General features: G+C 47.2%; 1 protein-coding gene across 1 annotated transcript in view; it reads right to left on the reverse strand.

The window, feature by feature from the left end:
• LOC142793524 (phospholipid-transporting ATPase ABCA3-like) overlaps nt 1-23159 on the reverse strand; it is a 47548-nt gene extending 24389 nt beyond the window's left edge. The window contains exons 1-12 of the mRNA XM_075885786.1: nt 23140-23159; nt 15033-15310; nt 13920-14180; nt 13305-13543; nt 12791-13028; nt 11382-11570; nt 10398-10579; nt 9500-9637; nt 7606-7881; nt 6878-7033; nt 857-1067; nt 474-634 (exon numbers count right to left, since the gene is read on the reverse strand). Coding sequence (XP_075741901.1) covers nt 474-634; nt 857-1067; nt 6878-7033; nt 7606-7881; nt 9500-9637; nt 10398-10579; nt 11382-11570; nt 12791-13028; nt 13305-13543; nt 13920-14180; nt 15033-15310; nt 23140-23159 — 2349 coding nt within the window. The remainder of the gene's footprint in view (nt 1-473; nt 635-856; nt 1068-6877; nt 7034-7605; nt 7882-9499; nt 9638-10397; nt 10580-11381; nt 11571-12790; nt 13029-13304; nt 13544-13919; nt 14181-15032; nt 15311-23139) is intronic.
• Nucleotides 23160-23501: the final 342 nt, after the last annotated feature.

Below are 23501 nucleotides of genomic sequence, written 5' to 3' on the forward strand. Positions count from 1 at the left end.
AAGTTTTAATGAAATACAATTAGACCATAACAGTACTAAAAATGTGTCGTATTTCGTGAGCACACTTCTCAGAGCTTTTTTCGACCCGTGCAGCATAGATAGCCTTAGTAGTTGATATGCATACTCGCATTTTCGATACAATAAAAACATGTGACGCATAGGTACCGCAGAAAGTTCCAGAGATGCGTTGTTAACTTGTCGCATTGGGCTCGTGTCCACTAAATTTCCCATTGACGTAAGCATCATTCGGCATCTTTATACATACAGCCAATGTATTTTTACTCGTATGTTAGTTTATGTAAGGCTTATCAATCGATGTGTATAGTTTCAGTCAAACGAGTTCTGCATACACCGTCATCGGCAGATCTGCTTTTGGATGACCCCCAAATACTTTTAATATCTTTACAAATGAGCTGTCTGCCAAGATGACCGAGATTCGTACTCCTTCAAGCGGCGTTTCCCCGCGCCCTCACCTGAATAAGGGTCTTGACGCCAGGATCTCCCACGTTCGCGTTGAGCGTTTGGTGATCGTCGGCCTTGATGTGAGCCCGGGGAACGTAACGCCGCACTAGGTCGGCAAGAGCGCGCGCTGGGCTAAAGTTCTTCATGCCGGCTCGGATCCAGTAGCCCGTGCCTGGATAGAGAGGAATTAAGCAACACTTACTTCTAGTATGGCAAGAATAGTTCATAAGCAGCGAGACGGACAGTCATGCCAAAGGCTCTTCAGAATATTATGCACTCTAATCTGATCCCGTCCGTGGCCTTCAAACAGCCTAGAGACCAGAACCATTTCGTCCGAAAACCACTATTATAGAAATGAGCATGTACTACTGCAGGCGACACAGTCAACGCGTACCGTAGGTGGTGCGCAGGAAGAGCGGCGAGCCGCAACAGCGCAGCCTGCCAGAGGCGAGGACGGCAATGCGGTCGCCCAGGGTGTCGGCTTCCTCCATGCTGTGCGTAGTCAGCAGCATCGTCTTGTCCTCGTGGAAGCGCAGAACGCATTCCCACAGTGCGCCCTTGCACTCGGGGTCCGCACCCGCTGTGGGCTCGTCCAGAACCACGATCTGCGGTGCGAACACATTCGCTTGCACGTCGCGTTCCTACAGCGTGACTTTCCACGTGCACTTAACGGAAGTTTATATTGACATGAAACTCAAATTGATATTAAACTTAAATATTGTTACACAAAGTAAGGTAACTTAATGGGGGGGTTTTAATGGACCCCGAGTCCGCGATCACGGTCTAATGATGATGATCTCCCCCGCCATGGCTCGTACCCACTCGGGGGATCGCAGTGGAGGCAACGTCGTCTTCCTTCTCTGCCCACGCTTCCCTTGATTTTCCTGGTAATGATACTTTGTATCATTCCTCCTCTCTCAGACGAAGCCCTCTGGGTGAGTTATTCTTGCATCCTTTGTGTAAAAGGCTTCAGGCGGGCAACATGCGTCACCTCTGTCTTGCATGAACGTCGGCCACTAGTGGTGACACGTGCAATTTTATAGTTGACCTCGCTGACACGACCGAGTATCACAAAAGGACCGGCATAGTGTGCCAGTAGCTTTTGGCTCAAGCCACGTTTGCGTATTGGGGTCCACATCCACACTAGATCACCGGGGGCATAGGTTACATGCCTGTGTTGACTGTCGTAGCGAGTTTTGAGGACTCTTGCGCTGCCAGAGTACGTAAGCAGGCAAGTCGACGGGTCTCTTCCGCACGACACAAGGTTTCAGCAATTGTTAAATCGTCATGGATGACAAAAGAAAAAATAGTGTCCAGCGTATGTCGAGGTGAGCAAGCGTAGAGTAGATAGAAAGGGCTGTAGCCTGTCGTTTCGTGTTTCGACGTGTTGAAGGCGTACGTGACGAATGGTAATACTTCATCCCAGTTTTTGTGGTCAGAGGCGACGTACATTGACGACATGTTGATCAGCGTTCGGTTTGTGCGCTCGGTGAGACCGTTAGTTTGCGGATGATACGCAGTTGAGTGTCGGAACTTGGAGGCACACAAACGAAGTAATGATTCGACAATATCAGCGGTAAATTGTCGTCCACGGTCACTTATTATCACGCGAGGAGGTCCGTGTCGGACGATGACTGAATGCAACAGGAACTCCGAAACCTGGACTGCCGTGGTGGAGCATAAGGCAGCCGTCTCGCAGTGCCGCGTCAGGTAGGTGGCGCATACAATTATCCAACGGTTACCTTTTGAGGAGCGTGGAAATGGTCCCATCAGGTCAATGCCAACCTTTTCAAAAGGAGAACCGGGAGGCTTTACCGGTTGCAGGTGACCAACTGGACCCGAGGAGAGCCGCTTGTGGCTCTGGCACTGCGTACAGCTGGCCACGTAGTTCTGAATTGTTTTGCTCGTTTTCGGCCAATAGAACCGCTCTTTCGTGCGACTAAGTGTTCGTGCGGTGCCTAGATGGCCAGAGGTGGGGTCATCATGCGTTAGACGCAGAACAGACGTTTGGAGGGACGCAGGAACAACCAGCAGAAAGCGGGCGCCCGTCGTGGACAAGTTTATCTGGTAAAGAAGACCATTTCGGACGTAGAATCGGCCTTCGCCTAATGAATTTCTCGCTCCAGGGAAGACAGCTTTTAAGCTTGGGTCATTACGCTGCTCAGCGGCGAAAGTCACGGCATCGGGAAAGCCAGACGACAGAGAAGCGTAAGGTGGTCAAAGTTATCGGCCTCACAATCTGTCGATGGTAGCGGCATTCTGGAGAGGCAATCCGCATCAGCGTGTAGACGGCCAGTCTTGTATGAGATGGTGAAGACATGTTCTTGCAAACGAATGGCCCATCGTGCGAGGCGGCTGGATGGGTCACGAAGGTTGATCAGCCAACACAGGGAATGGTGATCTGTGACGATAGTGAACGGGCGACCATAGATGTATGAGCGAAACCGTTGCACGGCAAAGACTACCGCTAGGCATTCCTGTTCGGTCACTGTGTAGTTGCGTTCAGGCTTGCTTAAAGAACGACTTGCGTACGCCACAACGTGTTCTTTCTTGCCAGAACGCTGAACGAGAACGGCACCGATGCCGATGCCACTTGCATCTGTGTGAATTTCCGTGGGCGACGAAGTATTGAAGTGCCGAAGTATTGGCTGCGAAGTTAACAAACACTTCAGCTTGTGAAAAGCGGCATGACACTCGGAGGTCCACTGAAACAGGCTGTTCTTGCGTAGAAGGCTCGTCAGGGGGTGAACCACATCCGCAAACTTGGGTACGAACCGGCGGAAATACGAGCAGAGCCCGATGAAGCTACGCAGTTGTTTCACTGATTTAGGACGCTCGAACGATTCAACGGCCGCTGTCTTTTGTGGGTCAGGTCTAATGCCATCTTTGTCGACGAGATGTTCTAACACCAATGTCTGTCGCTCGCCAAAGTGGCACTTTTTTGAATTCAATACAAGGCCAGCTTTTTCAATGCAGCTTAGCACGAGATCTAGGCGAGTGTTGTGCTCCTCAAACGTACGTCCAAAAATTACGACATCATCAAGGTAACACATGCATATATGTCATTTTAAACCACGCAATATAGAGTCCATAAATCTTTCGAATGTCGCAGGAGCATTGCATAATCCGAATGGCATAACGTTGAACTCGTAAATTCCGTCGGTCGTAACGAATGCCGTCTTTTCTTTGTCAGCTGCGTGCATCGGAATTTGCCAGTAACCTGATCTCAGGTCGACAGATGAAAAGTAGCACGCGGAGTGCAGGCAGTCTAGAGCGTCATCAATGCGCGGCAGTGGATAGACGTCTTTCTTGGTAACAGAATTCAGTCGGCGGTAGTCAACGCAAAATCTGCACGTACCATCCTTTTTCCTCACTAGAATGACAGGAGCAGCTCACGGACTTGCCGATTCCTGTATTATTCACTTTTACAGCATTTCTTGGACTTGCTCGTTGATGATCTTGCGCTCCGATGGTGCCACTTGATAAGGTTTTTGCCAAATGGTATGCGCCGACTCGGTGTGGATCTGATGACGTATCCGGGACGCTGGGATTAAGGGCCTTTGGCCATTTTTAGAAAAATCGAACACTTTCGAGTGCTTGGATAGAACGTCGAGCAGTGTATGACGTTCGCTTTGGTCAAGTGACTTGCTGACCATTTGTAGCAATTGGGAATCTTCGGTACTTTCTAAGCCTAGATGTTCATTTTGGTTTGTAGCATCAAGAAGCGCAACCAGCGTCGTACATGATACGGGTCTAAATACTGCAAGTTTCATGCCGCCTGGCAGAATTGCAGGCTCCATGGAACTGTTCATTGTCCACACACCGGCCCGTCCATCAACGACTGGCACTATACAATGGGGAATGAGAATGTTCTTTTTTAGGCATGCCAAGGGAATCGGTTCGAGCGTGGCATCAAACGTGCCCCAGTTGTTGCTCGAACATGTCGCGGGAACACGCACAGCAGAAAATGCAGGAACGACTGTGTCCATGGAGACGAAAAAGATGCATTCCTCCGGACGGTAATTTTCCAAGAGCGCCGTTGGGAATGTACCATGTATAGAAAGATGCCCACTTCTGCAGTCTACAGTGGCCCCACACTCACACAAGAAGTCAATACCCATGATAACGTCATGTGTAGACCGCGGAATAACCGCAAACTCTGTGCCAAACACCTTGCCACACAGCGAGACGTCCACAGTACAAAATCCCACCGGACACAACACGTCACCACTTACACCACGAAATGTCACCCCACGGTTCAGGCAAAACATCACTTTTGGTCCCAGCAGGTTTTTAAAATTTACACTCATCACCGAGACTGTCGCGCCTGTATCCACAAGTGCCATAGTAGCCACTCCATCGACAACTACATGAACTTTGTTCTTCAACATAAACGCTGACGGGGGTATACCTGTAGATAGTACCTGTGATCTCGCGGCCTCACCCCCACTGGCCACACCGACTAGTTTTTCGGCGGTGGTGTACGTGCGCGTCACCGTGGCGATGGTGATCGTGGAGCACGGGGAGCTGGTGGTGGTGTCAAACTTCGATCAGAGGCTGGCGAGGGGTAGCGTGATCCGGTAGGTGGGCGTGGTTTCCATGACGTGGAGAGCGGATGGTCGAAAGGTTGGTGAGACATGTGCCAAGACTGTCGCTGATAAGGGCGGTGCTCACAAAAACGTGCGATGTGACCCGGGACACCACAGTTGTAGCGTACCGGACTTGGTCGAGGGGCATGTTGTTGCTCAGAGTAACGACTCCTCTCGGAAGGCATGGGATAGTGGTACCGTCCTTCGGGGGCCCTGTAGGGAGGCGATGTTGGGTAAACAGGTGGGCGAAAACTTCGTAGTTGGGAGGTGGTCGACGGGGGAATCCAGCCTGCCGTGTGCCTTGATATTCATAAGCGTCTGCTGCGTTGTTCGATGGTTGCCATGATGGAAGAGAAACAAGAGTCCGCACACGTTCTGGTTCGCTTACGTACCTATACTGAAAATCGCTGGGGAGATGATAGCTCTGCTCACATCGAAGCAGCAATTCTCTGACGATCTGCCGTATGGTCAAAGCAAGGTCGTTAGGCGGCACTGTTTCAACACTAGCCAGAGTGGGGACGTTGGGCAGGCGGCCAAATTTCGGAGAAATTCGTCGCATCTTGAGGGATTCAAAGGTACGACAGTGCTTCATCACGTCGGACACGGAGTTCAAGCAGTCTTTCCCAATTAAGAATTTGTACACGTCTTCGGCTATACCCTTGAGAACGTGTCCAACCTTGTCTTCTTCAGACATCCTCCCATTTACGATCTTGCACAGCTTCAGTATTTCTTCAATGTATGTCGTACATGTTTCTGCTGGAAGCTGTGCCCTCTGAGACAATGTCTGCTCCGCGCGTTTCTTCTTTGCGTCCGAATCACCGAAGCACTTCTGCACTTCTTCAACAAAACGTTCCCAAGTCGTGAACATGTCCTCGTGGTTCTCGTACCACGTAAGGGTGGTGTCAGTTAACGAGAATACGACATGATTGAGCTGTTCGTTCGAGTCCCAGCCATTGCTTCTGCTCACCCGCTTGTAGTTCTTGAGCCACATGTCGACGTCTTCTCCTGAGGTCCCGCCGAAGTTTGGTGGCACTCTGTAGTACGGCACGAAACCCATCGGAGTTGACCTCGAAGCGTTGGATGGCTGCTCTTGGGCCATTACGATCGGCGAAGGTGGAAGTCCGGCGAGGTGGTGGCTGCGACGAAGTCCTGGTAGTGAAGCTCCCGTCTTTGGGTTCGTCCTACCCAGCACCTTCCACCAAATTGTTACACAAAGTAAGGTAACCTAATGGGGGGGTTTTAATGGATCCTGAGTCCGCGATCACAGTCTAATTATGATGATCTCCACCACCATGACTCGTACCCACTCGGGGGATCGCAGTGGAGACAACGTCGTCTTTCTTCTCTGCCCACGCTTCCCTTGTTTTTCCTGGTAGTGATACTTTGTATCAATATATTCAAATTGGCATAAGCCGCATATACTCGCACTGCAGCAATATAGTTTTCGTGCGACTCCGATTGATTCCATTAAAAATGCGATAACACGCTGAAAGTTGCCAGAAGACGGCTGTCGGAGTTCTCGTCCATAATGCTTCAGTAGACGTAGATGAAATGAAAATTGACAACTTTGTGTTCGTTGTCTTTATCGAAACCGGCAGTTGAATATTGAACGACACGAACTAGCCTGCCTTACTCTGCAACCTCAAATACATTTCTTTCTTGTAATTGATGATTACAATTTAACCGACACGAACCGGCGATGAAGCAACAGGAGCTCACTGCCTGTCTCATTCTGCAACCTGAAATACGTTTCTTTCACGTAAATGATGATTACAATTGAAAGGTTAAGATTGGGATTCTCGCGGTGACAATGACGAGTCACTGACCAGAGGACTTCCGACGATGGCGACACCGAGCTGCAGCTTTCGCATGGTTCCCCAGGACAGGGAGCAGGCCAACGCGTCGCGCTTCTCGGCCAGGTTGAATGCCTCCAGTATCTCCTCAATTGCTTTATCACCCGTAGCCCAACTATCGCTGCGGATCTGCGCGAAACACAACTCATGTTTTCACCTGCGCATCGTACAAACCTGGGCGCCACATAATGACGCAATGACTTGTGTAGGCTTACTCTACAGCGTCCCTCCTGTTAAAATGACGCTTATCAAATAAGCTAACTTAACCTGAAGCGCTAAATTAGACACGTACAGCAGCTAACAGGTTAACAAGCAGTAGAAAGAACGTCAGAACGAACGGCTATTGGTAGCACCCGAGGGGATGTTCAGGAACACTGAGTGATATGAAACTCGCCAACGTCTCTATTGTGGTCATTTTTTAAAAAATTAAGCTACATTTACTTCTACGATAAAAACTCCGTAAGTACTGCAGGATTTTGCTTGTAGTAAGAAGGAATGACATTAAGCCATTAAATTCTGGATGGCACAGTTACATAAGTGATACCACTAGAGCACGAAGCTAAAAAAAAACAGGACAGCGTTCTTCCCCACTGATCATGTTATTCAAATTTTTGCTCTTGCAATTATGTCTCTACCGATGCTTCGCATTGGTGCAGATAATGCACCAGTGTCCGATACAGGGAGTCCTAAGGAGCGCGCACCCTGGCGAAGAACTGCAGGTGCTCGAGGACAGTAAGGCCGAGGAAGAGCACGTTCTCTTGCGGGCAGAATCCCATGGATCGTCGCGCGGAGTCCGTCTCGAGTGCGACGTCGAAGCCGGCCACGTAGACGCAGCCCTCGGTTGCCTGCTCGAGGCCCGTGATGAGGCGCAGCAGCGTAGTCTTGCCCGCCCCGTTGCGGCCCAGCAGAACGGTCACGTCGCCCGGGTACGCCTTCAGGCTCACGTGGCGCACGGCAACCGTCTGGTTGTGGTACACCTGAGCGTCCACAGTGCCGACAGAGAGCGGTGCGGGATGTCTCGCGTTAGGTTACAAGTACACACAGTAGGTTAGGTCGCGTTAGGTTACAAGTGCAGGCTACAGGGACATCAGAATTCCTTTTTAGGAATTCTGATGAGTTGTTTCAGGCGTAATGGGCACTCGAGTGACTATATAAGAGAGAACACGAAACATGTGAGGCACCTTGCATGTGCTCCACAGGAACTTCATCGTCATTTTATAACTATGCGTCTGAACATGCACAGCTAATAATAAACACGCACTTATGCCAAGGAAAGCAAACGGGTCCTCATTTTTTACTAAAAAATATACTTCGAGTTAACACAACAAAATAAAACAAAAACTACGCAGACGTTTACCCCCTATGAGGGTGGCATCCTGAGAGGATGTGAGAAGATTCCACCCGCATCCTCTGAAGTCTCGCTGAATGTGTCAACGAAATCTAGTCGTACAATCTTTACGGAAAGCATTATTTCCCTCCCCTAAAAAAAAAGAAATCGTGTATTCGAATACACATTCCACAAAGCGTAAAAGTAGCCATGTTCGGTGACAAAGCACGAAAATAAAGCTGCGTGTCGCGTCTATAGCCAATCTGCTCCGCATAATAAGTTATGCGGATCAGCATCGTTCGGTTACAAACATTGCGCAGCCAACAAACTTACACTGTTGCTTGAAAATAACCTATATGATTTCGCGCTCGACTTACCCGTTTTCAATGACCATAATTATTTTTTATGACGTTAAAGGCATTGTGAATGCGCACTGAGATGGGAAAACTGCTGTTCTCTGCTCCACCGAGCATTCCCAACGAACTTGGAATGTTCCAGAACTACCTATCAATGCCCAGTTCCAAAGTTATAATAATTCGTTTCAAGTGGAAATGTTACTGCATCAACTAAATAGAAATGTATTGCTTCTACGACCGGAATGACGCCACCATTCACGAGAACGATCGTAGTGGTGTTTGTTAGTTTAATTGGATTCGTTGATCAGCAAGCGATGTGCGCGCCATAATCGCAAGCGCCGCACGCAAACCTGCGAAACGAAGTACATCGACGGTTGATATAATGAAGCTCCCTCATTCCGGATGTCAACGAAGAGAGTAAGGTAGTTGTGCTCTTCTGCTTTTCGCTTTCACCGGAGAAATTGCTTGGGGTTCGTCATCTTGGTAAAGTTACCAGCGATCGCATTTTTCAAAACCTAAAGTGGAAACAGGCTCCACCTAGTAGTAGCTCCGATTCCACATTAATTTCGACCGCCCGTCTCCAATAACTAGGTGTTAATTTCTTTTAATTTAATTTCTTAACTTAATCTTTTTAATTAATGAATTCCGCAGGACGTAGGAATGAGATTTTCGAAAAAAAGCGTTATCACGAGGAAAAAAAAAAACGGTTCATGCAAAGTTGCAATAAGATATAAGTTGCCTAAATACACGCGGTAACATCTGCTTTACAACATCTGCCGGTTCTCGGGCTCCCAGTAAGCGTAAAAAGCAGTGGCTAGGCTTCAGCGCTACACGCATTCAGTTTCGTACTCTTCTCTCAGTGTACTAAACCCCCGACAAGTTTGTCTTGTTTCAACTGCGTGGTCTACTCACCTTGGTGACGTCATTGAGCACAATGCCTGGATTCGTACGGTCTCCGACGCCCTCTATGGGTGCATCCGGCTCCGCAGAGTCCGTCGTCGACTCGCTGATGGTCACTTGTTTGCGGCGACTGTAGAACCAGTAACTCCTCTGCGCGAAGCCGAAAACAACTCTGGTGTGTGAACCAAACGCAAGGTCAGGTTGTGCGCGCGTCGTTACGCAGCGATTGCTGTTGACAAATCGAAGCCCGTAAGTTAAGTCACAGGGACATCATAATTCAAGATGCTGACAGGGGTGCCGGCGAATAAAGATTGGGCGAAGAGAAAGTGTTGCTTGCATCGCGAACTCTATATCGCGTGGTATAAAAGAAGCGAATTATCACTACAATCTAAAAAAAGATCAAGTAAAAAGAGTGTGTCTTCTTCTCCCACAATGATGCTCATTATCTGGCTTGCTTGATAGGAAAGAGGGCTAGCACCGAGTTTTAAAGCAAGCTAGATGGTATGCCACACTAATAGAATTTCAAGTCACGCATGCCTTTCCTTGACTGAAGAGCCGGGCGTGTACCGATTATACAAGAAAAGGAACGCAATGTAGGTTATTTTTGTTGTGAGACAAAAGGACTCTCTTTTTACTCGATCTTTTTGTATTGTAATCGTCCCGTGGATGCAGCGCTCGAAATCGCGAACTTGCTCGGCTGTCCGAATGTTTTATCCACTGTCACGGGATTAAAATCGGCGAAGTGCTTAGGAAAGTCATTGTATACTCAATGCAATGTTCCCAGATTATGGGTGACGTATAAGGTGCAAAAAATGCGAGGCTTCAATCTGCTATATGCGATGATATGGAGCTCAGAAAAGGATGACTAAAGGATAACGTGTGGCGCTAAACAAAGTGACATATAGCTTGCCTTAATGAAGAACAGTGGATCCTTAGGGATGCCGTACTGCCAGGGCCAGACGTTGTCCAGGTACCAGACGAACATGCCGTAGATGACGCAATAGCAGCACACAACCAGTGTCATGCCGAACAGTGTCACATTATCGTACGGCGAGCCGGGAACGCGGAAGTTGCTCCAGTGGGCCCCGTCGTCTGCGTGGCCTTGGCTTGTTATGAGATTTCTTTGTTGTTGTTAATACACACGACTAAGCGTTGCCCAAGATCATTAAGTGCATGCACGGGCACACCCACTTGGTGTCCCTGCAGTCTCAAAACTTCCCGCATGCCTCAGTAATTAATATTACTCGATTTTTGATTTTCACTTCAGCTGTAAAGAGCTTCAGGAAAAAAAAAATCGGCCCTACTATTCCTGGCTGTGGCGGCCAGGTGGCCTGGCATTACACCAAGTTTGACGAGGCAGAACATAGAAAAATTATTAGGGATCTATCTTCCCCGGTAATCGCTCATAACGGGAAAGCGTGAAGTATTCTCATCAACATTAGTAAAATTTAGTTGCCGCTCTGTTGGAAATTAGGAAGTACATGATCGGAAATTTGAACGCAGCATACTGCTATTGAGCGGACACTGCAGTCATACACTATGACGTCTAACGCCACATCTCTCGCATTTCTTCAAGAAACGTTGACGACTATCAGCAACTCGGTGTGGTAACTGAAGTAATCTACGTAACAGAGAGATATGAGAGATAATAAATGCAGGTTAGCTTGTTTGTGATAATCTAAAATGGCGTACAAATGCGCAAACAGGGGTTTTCATGTAACGTTCACGTTCGACTGGACTGTGTGAAGTTCTGAATGATTGCTAGAAGGAGGTGTTTCAATTTTGGTGAGCTATGTGTGTGCGCTCTTGGTTGTTGCAAATGCCGAAAAATATCGCTCCCTCTAAAGCAGATGTGGTGCTACAAACTAGGCCTAACATAGCAGCGACACTCAACTGTTCTCTTCGTGCAGGGAGATGATGCGGAATATCCAGTGCGCCGCCATGTTCGGGAAGATCGAGCTTTGGATCTTCTGCATTAGCGAGAGGTCCACGTATTCGACCGACCCCGGCACGTCCATGAAGAACACGGGCACCTCGTACGTCAGCGTCCACAGGCACACGGTGGCGAACACTGCGTACACCGCTACGACCGAGAAAAAAGGAAAGTCGCTTTTCTTCAATACGTTGCGGATGAGTCCTGAATTGGTTCGCAATATTCTGTGCCGATATGCTAAGAGTTAATCGCCAATCGACACTCACACTTCCAATTCCTACCATTGGTTAGCTCCATTGGTGGAGGGACAACATGTATAGTCGCAGGTCCCGGGTTTGATCTCCGGACAAGGAAGATGTTTTCCTCAACTAAATATTTTTCGTCATGATGAATATCCATGAATTATCTTGTGGCTTCGCGCGACAGATTTGTGAACGCGTATTGTCTGCTTCAGAGTGGGGCATTGGTGAAAACTGTGACTTGATGGCTGCAAGTGCACTATGGTACAGCAGGTGCGTCGAATTCACATAGTAGTGCATTGCATAAATTGTAAAGTGCATGTACAGACTAAATGGTGATTTAATACTAGCAACACAATGCCAGTAATTCTTGCTTACTGTATAAAAAAAGATCACATTACCTGTTTTCAATTAGCACGAGTAGGTTTATGATTGCATAGAGTACAAGTCAGCCATGCCAGTATAACTAACGCTTCGGATTACTTCCGGCCTACAAGTTTTCACGCGCGTATCCCCAATTTAATGTTCGACCTTGCACCTTCAGGGTTCTTTTTACTATAATACCGTTTTTCTGAGAACAATAACGAAAATTGGTAGCCAACAGATGTGGTTGCCCGCAGGATTGCACATTTCACTATATCTCATGTCATCCACACAAATATAATACATACCGCTTCGAGCAACAAAAATAAACATTACTACCTTCATTGTCCAGGAGGAATGAGCCACATCTGGCGCATTAAATGAACTATACAGTTCGGTGTTCTTTACCTTCGTTTAACACGTGTTTTACTCCGACGTTGGCATATCAAAATTATGATTATTCTATTTCATGAATGGGCTCCGCCACGGTGGTATTGTGGCCAAGGTTCTCGGCTGCTGACCCAAACGTCATGGGATAGAATCCCGGCTGCGGCGGTTGCATTTTCGATGGAGGCAAAGAAGATCTAGGCCCGTGTGCTCAGATTTGGGTGCATGTTAAAGAAACCCAGGTGGTCGAAATTTCCGGAGCCTTCTACTACGGCGTCTCTCATAATCATATGGCGGTTTTGGGACGTTAAACGCACACATCAACCGATTTCTTGAAGGGGTCCTGTAGTTCTACTTATGCTACAGATGCGAGTTGCTCACGTGTTTTGACGACGCAGCTGATGAGTAGGCAGAATAGGTCGCAGTAGACGGCATAAAGCATGATCATGGCCAGCACCAGCGTGAAGTCACTCTGCGGTAGCAGCGCTGGAGCGCAGAAGAGCGGCAGCTTCATGAGCGTCGTCATGAGCACCGCCACCACCGCCATGACCAGCAGGCCGCTCAGGTACGCCGAGAGCCAGTACACAGCGTCCGACACGCCCGCGATGTGCAGCAGCTCCTGCGTGTGAAGAAGTGAGCACAGTTCCGTCACCTCCGAGGTAAACATGCATAGTTCGCTTCCACATGCAACGTCTTTGACCGACGTCACACCTGTCCTTGCACACAACAAACGTATTGAACAAACGTATTGCTGCCCAGTTCCAACTTTGTCGTCTGCTTCGCAACGACCCCGACTCATCACCGAAGCCTATTGCTGTGAAGCTGGATAGTCCGATGCACCGAAACTGATATCGTACAAAATATTGCAAAACGGCCGCAGCCACCGCGTCTCTACCTTCATGCCGACGGACTTTTCATCGGCGATGCGTTTGACGGCGACGGGCGCAATCACGATGAAGCCGTACACGACGCAGAGGTCGGCGATGCGACGCGCGCCACCACCCCAGCCCTTTGCCTTGGGCGCCGGAAAGCGATGCGTCTGGAAGTACACTGGCGGCAGCGGGTTGTTCAGGCGCATGGCCTCGGCACGCGCGACGGCCAGGTTTAGTCCAGACACCATGGGCAGCAGGATGCCTGCAGGGTCCAGTGATGTAGGACAATGGAAATGAAAGCATTCGCTTATTAGTGACACCATTGTACTATGCTAGGAAAGTTTTCTGCCGAGACAGTGGCACATTATATTAGCTTTGTGCATATTAATTTTTAGACCTAGTTTACTGCTTTCCGTGTCCACTTAAGTAATCATGAGCTGCGATTCGTTTCCTCAGTTATTGTCCATTATATATTTTCTATTAGCTCCTAATATATATTGTAAAGATAGCCTTAACTGGCAAATGCTAGGCCGTTTTATCTGCATATTGATCGCATACGAGTTTTCGTTTGGAGGTACGCATAATATGCAAAAGCACAACACGGGTGGGTGTGCCCTAAACCAGGGAACAGAACTTGCCGTTCATCCAAAAGGGTGGCTGTTTCTGGGCGTTGCCCACGAATGTCTGCCTGGTGTAGAATTCCTGCCACGATGGGAATCGCAGCGTGTAACTGAGCTCGCCTTGCTCGGCCCGTTCGAACACGACGCCGTAGTTGTTGGCGAGGCCCACCGCGTTCGTGCGTACGGACAGCTTGGCCACCATCTCGGCCTCGCTTGGGAATGACTCCAGCCTGACGGAGGGGAAGGCCTGGCGCAGCACTTCCTCACCGGTAACGTTGCCTGTTGGTGACGTCGATGAAGTCGCACATTCCCTTCCCCAAGTACTTTGTTCGGGTGGTGTCGCGACGTTAGATATCACTAGAACACATCCAACTAGCACACCATTCGTCATTGCCTGCTTGTGAACTGTACCCAGTGATCGAACACAATTCGAAATATAGGCTTCACGAACTCTTACGCCCACACCCCGCGCACCCCACTAATGCTACCCAGGGCAAGTCAGGCATCTTTACGCCACTAAGTATGGCTCCTTACCTCACGACGTAGCGAAATTGCTATGACATAGAGCTATAATCGTGGGTTCCCTCGCGGTAGCATTTCGATGCAGGCGAAATGCAAGAAGGCACGCATGTTCACAGCTTTAAGTGCTTTGCAAGGACTCCAGACAGCCTTGAACACATATTTTGGTTACGCGAAAAAAAAAACACAAAGGAAGGTGAACAGGACGGGCGCCCATCCTGCTCTGTTTCCTTCGTCCGTGCTTATTTAGCGCAACCTTAATAAGTGCTCAAGATGGCACCAACTAGCCCACAAAAAAGCTTTACTCCAGGCAGTCAACGTCAGTCCGGAGACCTCCTCCATGGCATGCCTCAAGTTTCGGGGCCAAATACCAACACTAGTTTGCTGTCTCTCCACACCAAATGGGCACGTATGTTTGCAGTGTTTGTAAAAAGCATCGCGTTCGAATACTGGATGTCGTAGTAGTCATTAAAAGTTCTGAAATAAGCGTAACGACCGTTGTGGCATAAACGTTTCTGTGTGAGTATATGTGTGTCACAATTCAGGGCAGAATAAACAGCATACAGAGCTAAAACTGCGCACGAACAGTTAGCAGCTAAGTTGCACACGTGCCTGGCGCCGGAACGAAGCCAAGAGAAGAAGGGAAGTTGATCGAAGGCCTGATCACGCTGGGCGCGTCATTGTCGCTGCCAGCGAAAGAGGTGCCAATGGTGGGTATGGGCAGTGGCGTGTCACCTACGTTGTAACCGTTGCAGCGCAGATAGTTCTGCACCACCGTCAGCAGCAGCGGCGTCAGCACCTCCAGTGCCGTGATGGCCCAGTTGCGCCGAAGCCTGTAGAGGTAGACGCTCTTCCAGAGCAGCAGGCGTAGCTGGCGCCAGCGCATAACCCTGCAAAGAAAAGCCGATACAAGGTAGTTGGCAAGTATCACTGTTGTTACTTGCGACCCCGACTAATAGAATGGTTTCTATCAGGGTTTTGTGTAGCAAGAATGACTTGCTGTATAATGCACTTCAGTAATATCAGCTCATTATGGTAACTACAATCAAATAAAGTTCAATATTTTGCTGTCCTTTCACTCCTGCACAGCCTTGCGCGACAGGCAGTGTTTTACTGAAGGAAATAAAGCCAGAAAAAAGACAATTTACAATGACACAACACACAGTCATGAAGAAAGACAAAGTGCTTTTTGAACGACTGGTATCTGGTTGAAAGTGCTATACCTCCTTCAGTGACAGCGCGTATAAGAACGTAGTTCCTTGTAGGATCCACAGGACGGCTTTCTACTCTCTCATAGAGAGTACATCGTACTCTGAATTGTTAACAACTTTCTCTCTCTACACACAATCGTACAAATGAAATTTAGAGGCACGTCTCGCACCATGTGTTTATTGAAATGGCTTGAAACGCGGTGTGCACACTTGTGCAGGCGTCCCGAACAGACGAATACCGGTTATTTACCTGTTTTTTTGTGCTGCCTAATGCTGCAGATGATCACTTTGCTGGCGATAGTAGCTTGTTTGACGACCAGTTGACGTGCCCAGAACCCATAACATCAGTATTTTGCTTCGCTTGAATTGAATGCAATCAAAGAACAAACTGTGCTTGCACTTGAACCTAAAATTTCATTTTTTATGCAAAACTTGATTATGGCTAAATGAATGATAACTATATGTCTAATTACATGCTAATTATCTATAATTACTTAAACTAACGCAAGACAACACATTCCTACATTTTCTTTCTTCGAATATATTATTGAGTACCTTGGAATCATGCCATGAAAATTTGACGCACTTGCAGACAGTGGATGATCATTCGCGTCTGAAGGGTATATATTAGAGCTCTCCGGTATTACCATGCGAGTTCTCGCGTAAGGCTTGGTACTCCAGTGATCATCAGTGTAACGATTGTGGAGCTGTGGCTTCGCACGTATGCAGTCCGCCAAAGAATGACTAATCTGCCCTCAATGGCGTGGTGGGATTGTATTATAACATCAGTCTCCTGAACAGTTATCACCGCTTTTTGTTATCTATATTCTAAACCAATAATTTTTATTCTACCCCTTATATTAGTGAAACCTGAACAGGCAACATTGGGGGGAGGGAACGGTGGTTGCTGTCAGTGTGCAAGAGCACCAATTTCTTGCATTCATTTACCGCCTTCAATGCAGTCTTAAAAGTGCCCCGCCGTGGTGGTCTAGTGGCTATGGTACTCGGCCGCTGACCCGCAGTTCATATCCCGGCTGCGGCGGCTGCATTTCTGATGGAGGCGGAAATGTTGTAAGCCCGTGTGCTCTGATTTGGGTGCACGTTAAAGAAGCCCAGGTGGTCGGAATTTCCGGAGCACTCCACTACGGCGTCTCTCATAATCATATGGTGGTTTTGGAATGTTAAACCCCACATATCAATCAATCAATCGCTGGCCCGAAGGTCACGGGATCGAATCCCGGCTGCGGTGGCTGCATTAAAATGTTGTAGGCCCGTGTGCTCAGAGTTGGGTGCACGTTAAAGAACCCCAGGTGGTCAAAATATCTGGAGCCCTCCTCTACGGCGTCTCTCATAATTATATGGTGGTTTTAGGATGTTAAACCCGAAATATCAATAAATCAGTCATAAAAGTGTATTTGTTTTGCGAATATAGCAACAATAAGCCCAGACAGCATGATCGAGTCAGCTGCTCTCTATCAGTGTGGTAGCAATGGTGCGTCTATAGCAGCTCACTCCATTGGCAAACACAGCCACGGCACCCTCTTTCGACTAAACATGGTGTTTGGGTGCATGTCGCCAAGATGTGCAAGAAAGCAGTTTGGACTACGTGTCATTCAACGTCTCAATGATTCGCCCCCCCCCCCCCCCCAGGGTGGGATTTACAACCGGCGCTTGCAACAAGGTGTCGAGGGCACCATAACATTTCGTAATCCGCTACTCACATCGTGGACGGCTTGCCACTTTTTCTTGAGTGAGGGTCTAGGCGAGGAGGCCACGTCGAGGACAGAGCGGTTGATCCTGGCCGGCAGGTCGTTGTCTCGCGAGGCACAGTCTAGCGCGTTGTCACGCGCGTCATTCAGGAGAGATATCTTCCTCTTCTTCCCCACGAGAGCACCGAACAGATGCGCGCGGTTTCCTATCCTTTTTCTTTTTTTTTGTATTTACACAGAGCTGGTCTGCCTTCTGCCAATTCTGCAGAGAACTGAAAAATATCACACATTACTTTTTGTCATGTGCAAGATATTCTCGTATCAGAACTCGATTTCTAATTACTCCTTTTACAAAAATAGGCTTGACCTTATCGGAAAAAAATATTTTAAGCTTCGGTGCCTCAGGCTTGGAATACTGCCACAAAGATGCCTTTGATGCCGTGTGTCATTTCATTGAAAATACTCAACGAGTATGATTTTAATCTGGTATTTCAAATTCTTCGTCTTTTCGATAAATTAAAATTTAAGTTTTAAAAACTATTCTTCCCAGGTTGTTACGGCAATCTGGAATACAGACTCAAGAGCACATTACTTGTAGTAAATTGAATATTTTACGTATAATTGCCATTTCATTTCTTCATTTTTGGTTTTAAATTTCATAGCATACCCGAAATAACATTTAACAGTCTCTATGTTGCATTCTTGACCAATCCCTCAAAGTGCGTACGTGCCATGTAGCTATAGGATAGCAAAGCACAGCAAAGAGAGCTTGTCTGGCTGGTTCTCCTAACTGTTCTTTTTGTGAAGTAAATGAGACAACTGACCATTTGCGAAAAAGTGAGCGCCCCCTGTCGTGTAAACAGGAAAGCTTCGCTTTTAGTTGGAAAACATCTTCGTCAACTAACACGCTCAATGCAGTGTTTAGCGGTTTAAATGCGCTTGTTTTGTTGCTTTAGGATCAAAAACGCATGCCCGTTACTGAAACAAAAAGGTAAAGGAGAAAAACATTCTGTTGACGTTTGTATAGACGGTGTAAAACAAGAATTTTTCGCGGTTCAGCCTGAGAAATAACCAAGTGAGGTGATACCTGCACACCGCTACCTCGACGGTTCGCCAGGCTCATTACGCCAGCTCTTTTAAGAAGAACATTATGTTATACACTTGAAGTTGAACCTTGAAATGTCTGTCGATTAACTATAGGTTCAGTGAGGACGGCTTGTGCACCGTCTGTGAGGTACGGTGTTTGCGTGAAAATGGCAGTGTTCGCCGTTACTACGGGTCATATTGATGGAACGCCAGGCTGATGTTTTCCAACCAAAACCAAAACGCCTGTACAAGAACGCTACCTGTGCGGTTACTGCTCATGCGCAGTGGTTTTCCAGCAAATGGTCTCATTTCCACTGCAGGGCATCGCATTCAGATCTAGGGAACATTCATTGTGCATCACTGCCCGTACCGCGTCTCTCTCGCTGAGCGAAAAATCATCGAGGAGAACGTCGCTGACATGCTCTAACGAGAAATAATTCGTCTGTCAGCTAGCCCCTGGTTATCCCCTGTTGTTTTGGTATGAAAAAAAAAAGATGGCTCCGCGCGCTTTTGCGTCGATTACCGGGCACTTAACAAGATCACACACAAGGACATATACCCCATGCCACGCATCGACGACGCCCTTGATTCACTGCAAGGCGCCGAATACTTTTCAAGCCTTGATTTGCGTTCGGGATATTGGCGAATTCCCATACACGACGACGACCAAAAAAAAAAAACAGCATTCGCAACCCCCGATGGCGTATACAAGTTCAACGTGATGCCTCTCTGCCATGCGCCCGCGACGTTTGAACGCATGATCGACACCGTCCTGCGTGGTCTGAAATGAAAGACGTGTCTCTGCTACCTCGATGAAACAAACTATTGAACAACACCGAAGAAACGATGGCCCCTTGCGGGACACCTCTTGTTTGCACATATTTACAAGACGAGATGCCGCTTTTGTAAGAGTAAAACGTTCTATTGCGTAAAACTCTGCTGTCCATGACTGTATATAGTTTGGGAAGTTTAGGTTGTGCGGCTGGTTGATTAACACTATATGCTCAACGCTGTCGTACGCTTTTGCTATGTCGAGAGTGACGAGCGCAGCATATCTTCCTTCACGTTTATCTAATTTTATGCAACTTTCAAGGTCTATATGGTCCTGCCATATGGAGCATTCGGATCGGAAGCCAATTTGGGATGGATGCAGAAATTCTTTCTCTTTGATGAAATTTGTTATTCGAACGTTTAGGATTCTCTGAATTACTTTTACAAAGTTTGAGGTTAACGCATTGGGCCTAATGTTATCCAAAACGTATCCTTTACCCGGAACTTTCAGTATTGGTATTACCTTTACTATTTTCTACTCCAATGGGAGCCACGACGTACTTATAGAATAGTTGATTATATTCAATAGGTATTTTTGGCACTCTTTATGCATCATTTTCAACATAAACGAGGTAACTCCGTCAGGGCCCAGTGCTGCTGGTGGCAAGTCTGCTAACACCTGCGACAATTCATACCTGGAAACTTCTGTGATGTCCTCGTCATTTAGCGCATGTGAAGTAGGTGGTGATAGTTGGCTGGAAAAACGTTGCCCCAGTCCCCTACCAATCACTTCTAATGAAGCTTTTATTTCTTCGGCCGACAAAATGATAGAGTCTGCATTTATTGATTGCTGAATCATTTTATTTTTACAAGGAATCTATTATTTTTGAATTTAGAAAGATAATCGAACTTTCGCCTTTCGCAACCTTTTTTTGACTTGGCAACTGTACGTTTAAAAAAAAAAACCTGCAAAGAACTGGTAGTCTTTTCAATCGTGAGGGCACTGATTGTACAAAAGCTTTTTCTATGCTGCCTTCCTGCGTCTATAGTCCCTCGAGCAATCGTCATTCCACCAAGGAGAATTCGAATTATGATTAGCTGACGACACCATGAATTGAAATTTCACACGGGAATTCTTTAATAAAGAACATAAGCTCCAACCCTTTTGCATCGTGCTATCATCTGACAAAGCAGACAGTGAAGAAAGGAAGGAATCCTTAAATGTTGAGTATAGTTTAAATGCGTACGAGTAATAGAGATTGAGGAGGCTATCTGATTTGCTATTTCGAAAGTTATCGGTAAGTGGTCGCTCTTTGTTGCGCAATCAACCACTGACCAAGGTGAAACATTATGGTTGGAGCTCGTAAAAGTTAAATCTACCGCTGAAGAAGTATGACTGCATACGTATTGGGCTTCCCGAATTCTGACATGAAAAATGATTATCTTGGGCCCAATGCCACAACCGGCTGCCACACGCATCAGTTTTTACTCCCCATGTAACAATGTGGGAGTTGAAGTAACCTGCTAGTAAAACATTTGCCCCACACGTGGTTATTAAAGTATCTAATGGCCAAGTGTCATGTACGCCTGAAGGAAAGTAAGCATTTACTACTGACAAAACCTGCGCGGTCTGGCGAGTTAAGCCTACAACTAATATTTCGTATGCCGGGGAGAGGAACTTTAGGATCAGTTTGGCTTTGTGGCAAAGTTTGTTCAAAATCATTGTCACTATTCCGCCACCTCTCGTAGGGCGGTCTAGTCTGAACAAACGGCAATTCTTAAAATGAATATTAGTATCAGGAGCAATCCAAGATTCTTGAAGTAAGAATTAATGAGGATTTAGTTTATCACACAGGAAAGTTAAATTAATAAGAGCAGCAAATACAGAACGACAATTCCACTTTAGAACTCTCAGGGACGCTATTTTGGTGTAAGAATTGTTGTGGAGATAACTTTCACGAAATACTTTCTCTAAGTATTTTACTAGACGAAGTCTTTTTGGGATTTGACGGAAGGGAACTTGAAATGTAATGGTTCAACGGGGACTGGCTGCGTTTCTGTGCCCGACATCAAGCTCGACATCAGTAGACACATTTAGGTCTAACATTTGTTCTTGTTCCATGTTTGTCATGCACTCTGAGGAGCCCTGCATGTTATCCGCGTTATTAATCTCCTCATTACATACTGCAGTAGCACCACGGGCAGTCGGTATTTTATTGGGCTCAGGATTACCCAAAGCAGTTGGAATCAACAGCTTAGTAATTTGATTACTGAAAACTTGTACTATGCATTCGAAGATGCTAGCTACCAATTGGTCCATAACTGTAGCCATAGCTCTTCCTAGCGCAACCTCAACTGCCTGCGCGATATTAGTATCCTAATATGAATGACATGCTGTAACGCCAGCATAGCCATGGGCTCTCTCTTTAACAGCTGCAATGGCTTCCTTTCTAGAGCATCTCCTTTTGTCTAGGATTTCTAGAATTTGTACTTCTTCATGGCGCACTGGACACTCTGCGAAATCAGCTGCATGATGTCAACTACAGAAATTAAACTGCACAAGTGATCTTGGGCCTTACAATCTTGATCTGAGTGGCGTTCACCACATATACGACAATGACCATCCGATTTGCAGCCACGAAAGCTATGTCCAAACCTCCAGCAGTTCTGACATTGCAATGGGTGGGAAGCAGACTGATCTACTCTAAATACTGATGGCCATGCTTTAATTTCTGAAGGGCATGTCGTACCTGCAAAATTCGCAATCACTGACTCTGTGAGATGTCATTTGTTGTAAACCAGTCGATTGCACCGGTAAACTGCAACCACACCTGCCACCGACAGCTTCTTGAGCGTCTCCGCAGGGCTCAATTGTGTGTCAACCCTACGCACAATGCTTTTAGTGCATGCGAGATGTTGCGGTATATAAACACTTACCGGGATCAAAGCATAGAAAGAATACTTCAGAAGATCCTTTACACATTGCTGATCTGGTGTTCGACCAGATCAGCAATGCCACAATGCCACCGCGACCAAACTGCCGCACGTCGGTTATGCTCTGGTAGTTCGGGGTCTCGGCATGGAGATGTTTTTGTGTCGCCTTAGGGTTACTAAGCTTAATGAAGTGTCCCCCCAAAGGTATCAGAGCGACTGGAATATTGCTCACGCCACTGTGGGGAAACAAGTCAAGAGGTAAGTCATCAATGTGTAGTCAGTCCGTCCACAGGGAACGAACCTGACCCAGAGAATTCCTTGACATCAGTACAGCCTCAAGGCTAGATCAAGAAAACAAAAATAATGCTGCATAAAATATTGAAACACACTCCAAATACTAGGCGAAAAATAACGAACTATCCGGTACTTAGCCATTCAACCAGCACCGAGAACTGCCTAACCTTATCGAACGCCACTTGCAGACCAGTGCAACGTCCACAAGAGAGCAAGAGCGCGAAGAGTTTCATCTTCACCAGCAATGGCCCTCAACCACCGCCTTCTTGCGAAAAATATATTTCTCGCCTTGCCCAGTCCCGCCAGCACGCTCATATGAACACGGAAGCTACGCAACAAGCAAGGAAGGCCGTCTACGAGACCTCTCATCGTGCGGTATCATTCCGACCGGGTGACGAGGTGCTGATATTCACACCAACTCGCACACGTGGTCTGTGCGACAAGTTACATCCTCGATTCATGGTCCATATATAGTTTAAGAGCAGACTTCACCTGTCAACTGTGTGTGACGACTCTTGTTGTGCCAAATGACCGCCGTTACCGCAGCACCGAAATCGCACACGCTTCCCGCATGAAGCTTTTCGCACGACGTTCTTCGTCAACTGTGACTACCCGCCCGCAGCGGTCAGGCTGGCCGCTTCCACGTGGGGGCAATTAGTGTAGGCATCTATTATGCGCTTCATCCTCATCTGGACAACAGTCAATCATGATCACCTGTTCTGGCTGACAGTCATCGTCTTTGAACGTGCGCTTCATCTTCGCCTCCGTTGCGCTTGTTCGTTCCCAAGTTCAGGGCCAATAAACCTTGTATAACCAAGTTGTCATAATACATTCACAATACCGCGTTAGAAGCGAAGGTAAACAATTGTTCGCTGTAAACATAACAAAAAAAACAACGATTAACATCGTCTAGTAGCCTATAAAAGAAAATATGTGCGGCAGTATACGCGAAACACGACAAAGTAGCTACGTACGAATAAACAAATTGAGCAGAACAATTAATTCACCGACGCGTGCAGGCCGCTCTTTATCGCCGCATCTCGCTTCACACTTGCAGGGACAAAACACGTAGTTTC

The sequence above is a fragment of the Rhipicephalus microplus genome, chromosome 2 (genome assembly GCF_043290135.1).
Source record: "Rhipicephalus microplus isolate Deutch F79 chromosome 2, USDA_Rmic, whole genome shotgun sequence".
In the NCBI taxonomy this organism is placed as follows: domain Eukaryota; kingdom Metazoa; phylum Arthropoda; class Arachnida; order Ixodida; family Ixodidae; genus Rhipicephalus; species Rhipicephalus microplus.